Source organism: Anguilla rostrata, chromosome 1, assembly GCF_018555375.3.
Source record: "Anguilla rostrata isolate EN2019 chromosome 1, ASM1855537v3, whole genome shotgun sequence".
In the NCBI taxonomy this organism is placed as follows: Eukaryota; Metazoa; Chordata; class Actinopteri; order Anguilliformes; family Anguillidae; genus Anguilla; species Anguilla rostrata.
Window position 1 is genome coordinate 58651671 of NC_057933.1, and position 14635 is coordinate 58666305.

General features: G+C 39.8%; 1 protein-coding gene across 3 annotated transcripts in view; it reads left to right on the top strand.

Moving 5' to 3' along the window:
- The window catches only part of gask1a (golgi associated kinase 1A), a 29023-nt gene extending 20615 nt beyond the window's left edge, over positions 1-8408 (top strand). Inside the window, exons 3-5 of one of the 3 annotated variants that reach the window (XR_010331472.1) lie at positions 1464-1586; positions 2426-2569; positions 4577-4718. Coding sequence is in view for 2 of the 3 variants with exons in the window: in XM_064345279.1 (XP_064201349.1) it covers positions 1464-1586; positions 2376-2569; positions 4577-4781 (522 nt within the window). In the remaining variant the exon portion in view is untranslated. Of the gene's footprint in view, positions 1-1463; positions 1587-2375; positions 2570-4576 lie in introns of all 3 variants that reach the window. The other 2 variants (XM_064345279.1, XM_064345288.1) reach the window with 2 other exon arrangements.
- Positions 8409-14635: the final 6227 nt, after the last annotated feature.

A 14635-nucleotide genomic window follows, 5' to 3' on the forward strand; every position in this document is an offset into this window, starting at 1 on the left:
TATGCCAAATACACAGAACTTTATTTTCTATTTTTAATATTTGATGAAAGTAACAAGCATTTCTTAACAGAGGTTCTTATAGAATAGAAACAGGCTGTCTTGAGTTGCTAGTTGCTAGTGTGATGATCAGGGGACGTTATTGAGTCAGTAGGGCATTTATAAGTATTGCTACACTCTTTTTTCTGTACCCCATCCCATCTTCTTGTTCTTAGCAGGTTGTCAGTTCTGTGGTGGTTATTTACAGCCTCAACACACAGGCTCTGGGGGACACACTCTTTCAGTCTCCCTGAAAGCCGGCTGTTTGTGCAGGTGGTCGAAATGTCGACAGGAAGTGTGAAAGCTTGAAGTGGCGGAGATTTGAGAAAGCCGCCCGCCTGTATCTCCAGTTTAACACCTCGGGTAGTGCAACAGACTCAGGTTAGCACCTACCGTGTAAAGCAGGCTTAGTTTGACTACATCCATGACAATTGAAACCAATGAATCAGATTCATTTATTTATTAATCCTTTAAAAAACTGTCCAGTAGAATGTAATGCATTTTCAATATGTTAATCATGGAATTACAATTTTACAATTTTGTTATTTGGATGATGCTTTTAGCCAAAACAACTTACAAATGTGTTTTCCACATGGTAAACAACAGCAACAGAGCTTGAGATTAATAGAAAACCTCTCATTTACATACTAATCTGGAACCTTCCTTGGGGTCGCAGCTATGTTCATGGGAAGAAACTATGGAGGTAAGTTCATAAATACATCTGTGAGAGTAATGTAATCTCCTTGCATAACACTGAGCAACACATATTCTACACATAGAGCACTCAGAGTAATTTATTCTTCTACAGACCTCCTCAGGGAGGTGATATTCTCCAGTCCAAGTAGAACCCACAGGCCCATTACATGAGCTCTCATTATAAACTAACAAAGACTGTCAGAATCCAACTGCTTTGACATCAGATTTAGGACCTTCCAAAGCAAGAAATACCAGCCTCTATCCCACATGACACCAGTGCTGCCCTCTCTGCCGGAGTGCATCTGTGTTCTAGAGGAGGACGCTGTGATTTTTAAACCTTGCCTGCTCCTCTCTGACTGTGACACTGTGCCAGAAAGAAAAACGAGCCTTTCCCTTACCCTTTCCATCTCTGTCTTTATTTTCCTCCCTCCATTCCTTTCTACTGTGCCTCTACCCCATTTCTCACCATTGCTATCTCTGTCTTCTCTCTACATTTTTTTCACTCCTACTCCACATTCTCTTTTTTTCTTTCCTGGGTGCAATTGATTTTTAAGCCATGTCCAGAGAATACTTTCATTTTACATCTTTACATCATGCACTTTTAGTGTCTGTTCATTATGTGGCTGTTTTGAATGAGCACTAATGATTTGATACTGATTTCCATTGTCAGTCAGTAGGTCGTTTTACCTCTGCATGAAGCTTGTGTATGAAAGTCCTGCTCTCTCCTCCAGGTTAGTGATCGGCTGGACCGATATTGCTGTGGGTTTGAGCCAGACCCCTCTGAGTCCTGTGTGGAGAACCTCCTACATGTGAAGTGCAGAAGCCCGAAGGACCTGGTGCTTGTGCACATTCTGGTATGGCTGGTATCACCTACACACATTCTGTAGGAGGCAGAAGCGTGTTGTAAGGCACATGGCTATGCAGAACGGCTGAATGCACACACATGCATGGTCCACACTGTGTGCTGCGCTGGTTAGAATCTCCACTATTGAGTTCAGTGATGCACCAGTAATGTGTGGGAATGCATCTCACCTGGAAGTCAAGGATGAGTGTATGAGTGTGTGCACATATACCTACTGTTCTCCAATTTCTCATTGTCCTTGTAGTTACTGTTTTTAGTGCTAGCAGTGTTGTTAGGCACTGGGGTTTGTCTTAACGCTCATTATAAAAAAAACAAGCTGCATGAATGTGCTCATATTTTATAGTTGTGCAATGTTGTGTACACTAAAGGCTTTGGCTTGATGGCATAATACATACACCTAAAATCTGAAAATTTCAGACTCATCCAGCCCTTTCTGTACACTCTGTGTAGTGGCATAGAATGATTTATGAGCAAACTCAAAAGTGTGAGGAGTCGGCTCCTTAAAAGTGCTGGATCTGTGCCCACAGCTGATCCCGAATCGCTGTAATTACTCTCTGCTGTGGAGCTGCAGACCTGACTGCTTCATGTGCAGTCTGTAGAGAATGGAGCACAAAGCTGCACTTCAGTTAAAATGGCTCCTTTTGTCTTCCAGACCCCCAGTGACTCTCTGGTCTCAGTTTGATATTAAGCTGGTCAGACACTTCATACAGATCATGTTGCTTTATAATACTAGAGCTGACCATTAGGTGGAGATACACACTGACCTCACTTCAACTCTTAGAAACTGGGGATGAAGAGGGAGAGACGGGATAATCTTTTCTGCCTCCAAAGCACCCGTGGACATGCTGGTCAGCCTGTGCGTCTGTCACAGGTGAGGAAGGCTGACCCATCCAGGCTGGTGTTCATCGACAACGCCGGCAGGCCCCAGCACCCACATGACAACCTCAACTTGCGTCTGGTCGAGGGCATCAAGGAGTAAGTGTGGCTCACTCTACCCACTACAAAAATTGCTACTGCTACTCAGTTTTTTTGGTCTCAGGTTACTTTGAAGCATAGCCCTGTGGATGGAAATCTATGTAGAGACCCATGTTCTACCATCAATATCCTGAGTAATTTTGCAAAGTAATTGATGTAGTTATACAAAAAAAATGCCTAAATCCTGTTTTGGGAAGGGTATGGCATGAATTTGTAGTGCCTAATTCTGTGACTTCTTTATTCCACATTTAGTGAGGCTTATTGCTTTCCTAGAGTCTTGTTGGTACTTCATACATATTTCCCCACAGATGCAAGAGCTCTGTCTATTTCACAGCAACATAAAGTAATCACATGAAAGTGTAACTAGTAAATAGGTAAATTAATGTACTCATAAATTAGTACTGAGTAATAATACACTATTTGTATGGGTTTAATTTTGGAGGAGTCATGATAATGATTGATTAGAATATTTCGTTATCCCCATGGGCAATCTTTTCTAACAGCAACATTTACATGCGGTGGTTGAAATGATAATTAGCAATAAGGCACATACTCATATTTCTTATGCTGGGATTCATTAAATGAGCAAACATTAAATTATTTTAAAAAACAGGGGCTTTGAATTGAGCAGGGTATCCTTAATGTATTTTGGGAGTTTTGATGTGAGACTGTAAAAAGTAGGAAGAGAGTATGCAGATGAATTTCATATGAACAATCTTGTCTGATTTATCATGCCTGGCCACAGTAATGGAAATGGTGTTGAGTTCACTAACTCATGGGCAAATTAGGTCTTGACTTTGGATCAGGCTTGCGAGCATTGATTTGCCTAATGTAATTATGGTTAATAAGAAATCGCCTGCATCATGGATTATAAACTCACATGGAGAGTATTCTCCACTCAAACACACCCTCTTTCCTATGTCTGAATAAAGATCTAAAACCCAAGTTACACAGTATGCACGTTTAAATCCCATAAACCGGCTGGGTTCATTTGCATAATTACTTTTAGTAAATACCCTGCTAAACCGACAACTTGCATGTATAAGTCTTTGCAAATGGCAAACTCAATACATCTAGTAATGTAAAACTGTTTTTTGTAATACTTTTTTGTAAGACTGTTTAAACTGATTGCAACAAGGATTAATCTTCATGTATTAATTTAGATTTAAAGGGTGAAGCTATGCATTCTAAGCTATTTCAGACAGCAGCATACCTCCTAATTTATTTTATTTTAATGAGTGTATGCAAACATGTTATATATGAAGAAAACTTGTCTCTTCACTAAATCCTAAAGAAGAAAATGCTGCAATATGAATGTGAACATTTTTTGCCACAGCAACTGTTCATTCTAATATAGACCTTTAAGCCATGTTCTAGAGATTACCTTTACCTCCTGCCCTATGGTGTGTTTGTACTTTTCCCTTACCTTTACCTGCTCTGTGGTGTGTCTGTGCTTTTCCCTTACCTTTACCTGCTCTGTGGTGTGTTTGTACTTTTCCCTTACCTTTACCTGCTCTGTGGTGTGTCTGTGCTTTTCCCTTACCTTTACCTGCTCTGTGGTGTGTCTGTGCTTTTCCCTTACCTTTACCTGCTCTGTGGTGTGTCTGTACTTCTCCCTTACCTGTACCTGCTCTATGGTGTGTCTGTGCTTCTCCCTTACCTTTACCTGCTCTGTGGTGTGTCTGTGCTTCTCCCTTACCTTTACCTGCTCTATGGTGTGTCTGTACTTCTCCCTTACCTTTACCTGCTCTATGGTGTGTCTGTACTTCTCCCTTACCTTTACCTGCTCTATGGTGTGTCTGTGCTTCTCCCTTACCTTTACCTGCTCTGTGGTGTGTCTGTACTTCTCCCTTACATTTACCTGCTCTATGGTGTGTCTGTGCTTCTCCCTTACCTTTACCTGCTCTATGGTGTGTCTGTGCTTCTACCTTACCTTTACCTGCTCGGTGGTGTGTCTGTGCTTCTCCCTTACCTTTACCTGCTCTGTGGTGTGTCTGTGCTTCTCAGGTTTCCAGAGAAGGCAGTGGCCGTTTTGCAGTCGGGCTGTCTGGAGAGCATGCTCCTGCGCTCTCTCTACACTGACAGGGAATTCTGGGAAAGTCGGGGGGGCGTCCTGGGACTTCGACCCCTCATTCATGTGCTACAAAAGAGAGGAGAAGTGCTGCTCCGCCACATTCAAGACAAGAAACTGCGAGTCAGCAGGGACGCCTGACCCTCGAGCCGTAGCACTGGGACCTCCCACTCACAGGGGCATACACCTCTTCTGTTGGGAGCCTCTCATCTTTACAAAACCGAGGGACTGCTCAATAGAAAAAACAGCAGTTTGCTGATGTGGGTAAAATGTGAGGTGCAAATTTTTCAATTTAAATTGATCAGTCTCCCCTTTCATCCCCAGCTCTTCATCTAGGAACAGTTTCATGACTTGGGGAAGATGCCTCATTTCAACAGCACAGAGGCTTTGAAAGCCATCCACTTAATTATGTGCTTAATTGAATTGGATTAAACCTTGACCTTGATATTGAGACGATGGAGATGCGAAGACGTTTATAAGCATGCTGATTTGCAGTCATGTCCGCATACCAGATAGGGATAATTGTATGACACATGTTTAAGTCTTTTTGTACTTTCTGTATATACTGCATTTTTATGATATTTTTATCAAGAATTTTGAGTCTGCATCACTGCAGGTTGCACAATGATTAGTCTGAACATACAGTGCCCTGCAAAAGTATGGGAACAGTATAGTGAAATTAGTTACCTTTGCTATATATTTCAGGCGTTTGGATTTGAGATCAAAAGATGAGTATGAGACAAAAGTACAGACAGTCAGCTTATTTGCATGCATAAATGTTTTACCATTTAACAGAAACTTGTTTTTAACTGTTATATAAGTTATATAGTATATTGCAGAACTAACAAATTTCTCTCTAGTGTTCACTTACATTTGGAGGGCACTGTAGTTTATGAACTTTTCGGCCATTTGTCTTTCTTGGGTTTCAGATTCCTTTGTGCAGTATATTTTCCTTGTACATTTTTGAAAGACTCTGAATCCCAAAATATCTGTTTGAGCACTTGTTGAGAAATATGGATGATTTTTTTTATAGGTTAAATATAAAATGACAACAAACATGCAAAGCAATTCGAAAAAATTACTGGAAATATAAACAACGCCATCATGTCTATACTTTTTGGAACCCTGTAAGACAGGAAAAAGTACATGGTGAAGCAATGTATCCACCATTTTAAATCAGATTGAATGCCTTTGCAAAAATGTATTGTCTGGAGGGAAATGAAAATAAGAAAATAGGAGTCAATTAAATGCACATTTTATAATGTAGAATTAGAATTTTCATACAGCAGACCCAGAGCTATGTTCAGTCACCCAATAAAGCCTCACAAAAAGTGATTGACCAATAAAGTCCAACAAAGATAGCTCCGCCTTAACAGATTCCTCATGCTGCCAAATCACACAGCTAACAATAAGCAATTTACATTGATGTTCTGAAAAGTTTAATATTTAAAAATGACTATAAAATATACACTCACCGGCCACTTAATTAGGTACACCTTGCTAGTACCAGGTTGGTCTTCTGCTGCTGTAGCCCATCTGCTTCAAGGTTTGACGTGGTTTTCGTTCAGAGATGCTTTTCTGCATACCTTGGTTGTAACGAGTGGTTATTTGAGTTACTGTTGCCTTTCTATCAGTCTTTTCTAACCAGTCTGGCCATTCTCCTCTGACCTCTGCCATCAACAAGGCATTTTCGGCCAGAGAACTGCCGCTCACTGGATATTTTCTCTTTTTCGGACCATTCTCTGTAAACCCTAGAGATGGTTGTGTGTGAAAGTCCCAGTAGATCAGCAGTTTCTGAAATACTCAAACCAGCCCGTCTGGCACCAACAACCATGCCACGTTCAAAGTCACTTAAATCACCTCTCTTCCCCATTCTGATGCTTGGTTTGAACTTCAGCAGATCGTCTTGTCCATGTCTACATGCCTAAATGCATTGAGTTGCTGCCACGTGATTGGCTGATTAGATATTTGCGTTAACGGGTGCAGTTTGCAGCTGAACAGTTGTACCTAATGAAGTGGCCGGTGAGTGTATATATATAAAGGTAACCTTCCATCAGCCTACTTTAGGATGGATCAAATTTCCATTGTGATGCACGGTTATATTTTTTTAATTTCCAAATGTAATGATCAAATGTAATCATTGGCTCCACTAACTGATAAGCCAAACTAAATCAAAAGCACATACCTATTGGAACCACAGATGGTTGTATTAGACAATTCTCCATGATACTTTTTTCACAAGCACTTGTAGTAGAAATCATAAAAGATTTCACCAAAGGAATTTGACTCTTGGCTTGGCTGTAAATTTTGTGTTTTCTCTGAAAACCGAACAGCTGTTAAACTTAAGAGCTTCCTTTCTACTCTTCTGACTAAAGAGGTGGATCATAGGCAGGCTTTAAGCCTCATTTACTGGTTTCCTGCTGGCACCCCAAGGCCTTCTGTGTTCTGTGATCAAACTCCAATTAAATATTTGAAAGTTTCATTAAGAGATTTTCACACTTTTCACATCCTTCTCAAAGTAAATTTCACAGTTTAGCATTAATTCATAATTTATATAATTACAGTTACTGCTATGCTATTTTTCCTGTAAGCATGCTTAGATGTTTTAAAGTTCAGAAAATGGCTAACTCCATGATATATAAAATAATTTATGCTTGTCAGAAATCAGATGTTATCTTCCAGCCAAACTTAAGATTCTCAGATTTATGTCTTTGAATTTGTGCTTGAATTGTTTGGTCACTACATACTGTATCTCATACTGTAGCTCTAACTAACATTTTATAGCTGTGTTTCTTGTTTGCAGGTATCCTAGTCATCTGGGACTGGGATACAAGTAAATTCTATGAAAGGTTTTAGCATGCTGAAAACTGACTGACGGCTTATAGGCACATGAAAAGCAACTCATAAGGACCTGCCACTCAATGTGATCTATAAGGTGGTAAGCAATAGACAGCTTCAGACATGTATATACTAAATTGCAAAGGAATGGTAGCGAACAGCTGCTGAAAAACTGCAGTGTTATAACTGCCGTGTGTGTTCCAGGTGGGAGACTGGAATCTCCTACCTCCTCACACTGAAGAGGATGTTATCATCTGTCACGTCTTCTTTATTTTGTTTTCTTCCATCTCAGTTTTATGTAATCTATGAATGGACTGTAACTCTTGCAGTGAAAATGAATGATTTGATAATGTCAGGACCTGTGTTCTCACGTATGTTCTTTGCTACAGGGAATTCTATACAAACCAAGCTTACGCAAGCCTGTTTACTCCCTGCCATTGCCTGATCAGAGAGAGAAATTATGGTTTTCTGAGATTGTGATTAATGTTTTGATGATGACTGTGCAACATCATATTTTTGTTGATTTAAATAATGGTTTGAGGATTTAATTATGAAGTGGTCTCCTTCCTTTAATTTTAAGTTTTATTTTAGCATTTGGTATTTCAATTTTGGCTGATGTTTTATAAGGTACAGTACTGTATTAAAACCATGTGCATGAAGATAGGTTAGTGTTTTTAGTATTGTGCTGATAATTTTAATACTTCCTGAATATTTGTGTCATATTGACAAAATACATAAACCTAATTGTAAATGCAATGCTTTTGTCTGGATTTCAACTGTCGTGACCTGGGTTCCGTGACTGATGCCATGTTATAGTTGATGAGAAGCTTCCCCCAACTAACAAGAGATTTACAGACACAGCCCAAAATTTTACAGATTGCACCTTTCCAGTTTGCATTATTTGCTACTCTAATAAACTCAGAATATTCATTCCTTAGTCTAGTGGGTATTTATACGGAAAAGCAAGGAGCCTGTTGTACATTGACAAAAATCTTTCACACAATTCCAAATTCACACAAATCCAGTTTTTTCTTTTCATTTGTTTTTGATTTGTATATTATTCCTGGATTGTGTGTGATGTGATACTCAAAGCATTTGTGTTTGTTGATGTTATGGTGCAGTAGAGCAAAGCTCATTACCAAACTGGGAACTTAATTATGCTGAGATCTAAACGAGCACATCACATGGGTCCCTTGGCAACAGTAGGAAATATCACTTAGCCAGTCACGGGCCTGGCACGCAAGGAGAGCATCTGCTGAGCCTGTGGCAGAACAGGGAAGCCTACCCTGTAATCTCTGTGTTGGCCTCCATCTGGCCAATCTGAGGAGAGAAATATTCTTCCATTTGCAAAATGCATTACCCTTTCATTTCATTCTTCCCACATACTGCTTCTTTATTATTTTCCATTCTGCATTCTGTTTTGTACCCAGAATCTGATTGGTCAATCAGTTCTCATGGTCTGCTTGCCAATTAAATATCCAAAATTAGAGAGGGAGTGAAATATAGTCTGTAATTCCAAATTCTTGGTCTATGATTGAGGCTGAACATTTTGTGTTGTGTTGGGCATGTACGGCAGTGGCACAAAATTAACCAGGATCAGCTAAATGAACTCAAACCTAAGCCCAGCCATTCTTTTCAGTCAGAACTTCCACCTGACACCTATTCTAATCAATTCTGCGCTGAACTACAAATTGATTATCACAATGAATTTTAAAGTAAAATGTACAGCACCATATTATTAGCTGGGGGCTGTGGTATAATTGTTCTCATTGGTTTGATTTTCGATGATTTTATTTTTCAGCCTGGAACTCAGCAGGAGTTGGGAGTACCTCTCTGAAGGTAAAAATTTCACTGGATCTGTATCGCTGGCATGCTGAGGGAGTGCTTGTTGATATGAGCTTAGCCAAATGATGGGTGACGGTCTGCTTTTACTGAGAATGAAGGCCTTGCTGGGCCTGCAGGAAACTGTGGCTGAAACGTGGCAGTGCGTATGTCTTTAATTATATATCAGAACAGGAATGTGCTTCTCTCACCCTGATGTGGCTTTGCTGCATGAACGTTAAGCAAGATGAGAGATGGAAAGATAGGAAGACCAGAACACGATGAACAGTGGTGGCCCCACTTACTGGTTCCTAGCGAATAATGGACAGCCGTGACAGAATGTTCACATGCTCTAGAGCTGGGCCTGTGTTCTTCAGACTTCATTTGGTCCTGGTTTTAGTGCTGTGTTAACTGCCTTTCGCTTGGTTGCTACTGTGTTCTCAGATTTCTATCAGACAGCTTAAAGGAAAAACCCCAAGAAAGAAAAATCTACAGCTGCAAAATTGACACAGTAAGATATGGATAGATCCATAGTCATATGGTCTACAAAAACAGATGGTTATTTACCTGCTGAGCACTAACACCCACTTCTCTCTGTCAGATGACATTTATTAGTTTCAGATTTACTGGCAACCAGGAAACTAAAACGAGAATAAATACACAGTATAGACAAAAACCCAACAGACAAATCCCATACTAAACAGCCACATCATTTCACCTTAAGTGTAGTTTTACCTGAGGAGACTAATCACATGGTTCCTTAGTTGGCTTCAGCACAGAAGTCTTCCAAAGTGTGTTCTGTGAACAAATTCTTTTTCATAAATACAGAGAAATTATTGCTATGAAAGTGATTAGAGTACAAGAGCAAGCATTTGAGGAAAGTAATTATATCTTGGAGCAGTGTAATGTAATTGTATGCATGGACAGATGTGCCCGTTACATCCCCCCAAGCCCCCCTGCCCCCACCCCCACCCTCCACATACACACACAGACACACGCACACTCAGCTGATGTATAAAAGCACAGTACTGGATACTGAAGCCTTGTACCAACCGGAAAATTTTAATCTTATTCAGACGCATTCACAGAAAAGAGAAATTGTCAATATTATCTCTTTTTTCAGTATTGTTTAGAGCCATTGATGTTAATAATTCCCAGTGGCATTACCTACACTCCTCCTACAAGCTGGGTAAACAGAGCAGTTTTTGCTTTGTGTATTATTAGCACTCAAATTCAATTAGTGTTCATAAATAAAGGAACCCAGGCATCTTCTTCGTATTCTGTTCATTTTTTTTGTTCACGTGCGTACCTTATACACGCCTTTTCAAAACTATGAAGTCTAACATGAGTAGTGAAAAATACTTTACAGTTTACCTGCTTGTCAGTGTGAACCTGCAAGTTAAATTTAGCTGTTTGTCTGATGCAGTCATTGATCATTGAAACCTTCACCATCTTAGGGCTTAATCTTTAGCTTTATTGACTCCCACCTTGCACATGGCTCACTAGTCTCTCTGGAAAGAATTCCTTCATCCCAACAGACTTGCCAGTTTGGATGACGTCCATACTGACTGGTTGAAAAGGACTTTACTGGCAAAGATTGTTTTCCCTCTGTAGCTGTAACACAGTGAACGCATCCAAAATCTTCTGGCAGACATTATACATTGCAGTATTACCCACTTCAAAACCTCACAATATGCATCTTCCTGTACTTTTTGTGATGCTGAAGCACCAAAAATGTCCTGTTTGCGTAACTATTCACACAGTATTGCATTTTCACCAAAAAATAGTTCACAAAAACTTCAGGATTCTTGCATTACTAAATACATTTGAAAATGTAGCAGATAAGATAATAATAATAATTCAGACAAAAGTTCACGCATCTGTGACTGCACCACTGGAGGGAGATGGTGGTGTGAGGCAGTTGCATAAGCAGCGCCGTGAGCTGTTATCACTGTTCCGTGAGCCGTGTTCTCTGTGCCTGTTGTTGCTAGCGATTAATTATCGGATTATTACATTAACCTCCCTCCACTGTTCCATACTCTGCATGTAACACAAAGACAGACACCTCCACTGATTTACACCACCACTGTACATAAAATTACCATTTTCAGCCTAATTAATTGTTGTTGAATTGTTGACATTTTCAGGTAATTACTAGCTTGCTATTGGTATGGCTAAGGATCTGGGTGCCAATTTCTGACCTATGAAGAAGGTTGCTTTTTAAATCATAAAATAAAAATTATATTAATTGATGTTTTTAAAATCAAACCCAAACGCATTGATCAAAGCCTTGGTTGTGAAACTACCAGACTGATGAAGGAATGTTTAGGGACCTTCTATAAATACATCAATGTACCAAGAAACACACACATCTGGTCTAGCAGCTCCACTGTATATACATTTAAATTCTAATCAAGACAAAAATAACCTTGGATAACAGCTGGAAATAAAAATGCACACAGAATGAAGCTGATTGTGTTATTGAAGTTATTGAACATAATACACAGCTATTCCACACAGTAAGCTGTGTACCTCCATATACACGAATGATTATTCATTTAAAATGCTACCACAAAACATGTATACCCCTGACCATCAAAAAGTTTTCCCAAATATTGCCTAGGAATAATTCAGCGTACCCCTGGATTAACACGAAGCATCATGCACATATGTCACGACACAGAAATCCCCTCCAACACATTAATTATTGACACAGGCGAAGGATCCACATGACCTTTAATGTGATGTAATATTCTTTGGGAGAGGGATAAAAGACGGAGAAATCTTCAGTTCACTTCACAGAAGAGATTTCTCTGAGTCAAAGTGAGCTGAGCTGTTGTGGGAGAACGCAGCAGAACATTGTCTGAGAAATCCACTGAGCATCCCTTAACCCTGTAGCCTGCTCAAAGAAGAAGGGCCGTGGATCGTATAGAATGCACCGTTTTCATTTCAAAGACTGGCAAACATTTCTGTCTCTCATACAAGTCAATGAGATGTGACCCTGACTTCAAACACGCACAGATTAACCTTGCTTTCCTGCTCACAGCTCTGGCTTCTTTCAGCAACTACAAATGCCAATTAACAGGGCTCTGAGTCACCACTGGAGTCCAGCCCCCGGCAGAAGTGTGATGTTCAGTATGGAATAAGAATCTCATTCTCTCTACAGGCTGGCACTAACAGAAGCAATGATCCATTGTTGGTACGAATGGTTTCAGGTGTTTTTGGCAATGTGCAGGGGCCCCATTTATAAAAAAAATGTACTGGAATTTAAACTTCAATGTAATCTTAAGATTGTTTTGCAAGTTGTGCCTTTGCTCGATTTATAAAAAAATAACTGAGACCTTAATTAAGTCGCTTAGAATGGTTTAAAGTGGTGTATCTGTCTTACATACCTGTGATATATAAATCTCAAATGAACTTCAGTTTGAACCCACATGAACATGCTTGCCAATTTTCTCAAAATAAGGTTGCATTTCAACATTTCTTGCACTCTCTATACCTAAAATTGACTATCAATTAAAGTTTATTCTTGAAGTGTGCACACAGCCCACTTTGGGGATTTGTGTGCATTCCTCATTACTAGCAGGTTATGCAGACTTATGTCTAATACACATTTAGAGATATGATCATATCCTTGTCAAAGTGGAATTTTATAAATAACAGTCATGTTTTCTGCATAAGCCACTACTTAAGATATAATTTGATTGTAAGCCTATTTTAAAAATGAGGCCCCAGGTTTTCTGAGTAGTAATTACCAAAACATTACATTTAAAACACACCCCACCAACACCATGGAAAACAAGAGGAGAGAGAGGAGGATAGTGCGGTAACAAGGCCTGACTACTGCACAAAAGAGCTCAATACTGCCCCCTTCAGGCATCTCCCATTCTCTCCTCTCTGAATTGCATCCACCACAGAGGAGAGCATTGAACTACGATGATCCCTAGCAGTAATGTTACTGAACACTGGAAAATTGATTTGCTGCATAAAATGTACAATTTTTGCTGTTATGTAAGGTAAGGCGATCAGAGAATCTGGTAAATATCTTATTTCATACTAGCCACCATTTATTTATTTATTTATTTATTGGCGTGCTGAGTTTAAAATAATGTTCAATTCATTTTTGATGCCAATGGTTTTATGTTGTACCAGGCCGTAATTTTGTGTTTTTAACATTTTTGTTGTAGGAACCTCATTATTATATCGCCGAATGACTAGTAAACAATAAAATATCTAGAATAAACCAAAATAAACCAGATCAATTTAAATTTTCTATAGTGCCTGAATAAGGATACAACTTTTTTTGCAGATATCGGTGCATATAATTTCCTTTTTCATTATGATTTTCCCTCTCTAAGAGCACCTGTGATTGTTCTGGACACCCTACGGAGCTTCCAGTACAATACATTTTTCATGCAAGCTGTTTGTAATTGCTCATCTCGCCGTCATAAAGAGCTGCCATCTCTCTCCCTGGTCTGGCTGCTGTTGCTATCCTGCTCTCCCCCCCACTCTGCTCTGAAGAGGCATGTGTGGGCATGTCTGTGCATCGACTCATTGACAGTGTGCATGCCTACACTGACATATCAAAGAGGACATGTCTGTGGATACTGCTGCTTAACGTTGGATTCTATTCAGGTGGAAAGCTGCCCCGTGGTACGGAAAGCAGTTGTTCAGCTGACAGAAGCTGCCAACACCAGGTGCCACACATTTCACTCCCAAATCAGCCATCAAAACTATAACTCATCAAAATCAAATCTTTGGTGTGTCGCTTACGGTTTGACCTTCTCCATCCATCTTTGCTCGGAATGCTTTACACTCCTTATGCCCGTGCTCTGAAGGACCTCTCTTTCTCCCCCAGCTCTGAAGGCTCTCTCCCCTTCTAAAATTGCTCTGAATTACTCTGAAAACGTCATCTCGCTCGTCTTCACCCCATGCTGAATCCTATAGAGCTGGTCTATTTGTGACTGACAGGGCAGATCTTGTCTCCAGACTTAAACTGGCAGAAAACAACCTGTGAGGAAAGGAACAAGTGGTCCAGGAGAGAGGGAAAAATATGGGGGAACAAGAAAAAAATGTATGGTACAAAGCAACCAAATAGACAAAAGATATTAATTTGAATGCTGTATCCCAAATAAATATGGTTATATTCAAATACTTACTGTGCAATGTGCATATGTTTTGTATTGCCATAAAATGTATGGGATAACAGGCCACTTCTTGTTATGAGTGCTATGTCCATAAAGGGCTGCAATAAGGACACAAGGCAAAGCAATGTAAGGTAAAGATTTCACATAAATCGTTTATGGCTGCTGAGAAAACAAAAGCAGAGTTAGCCA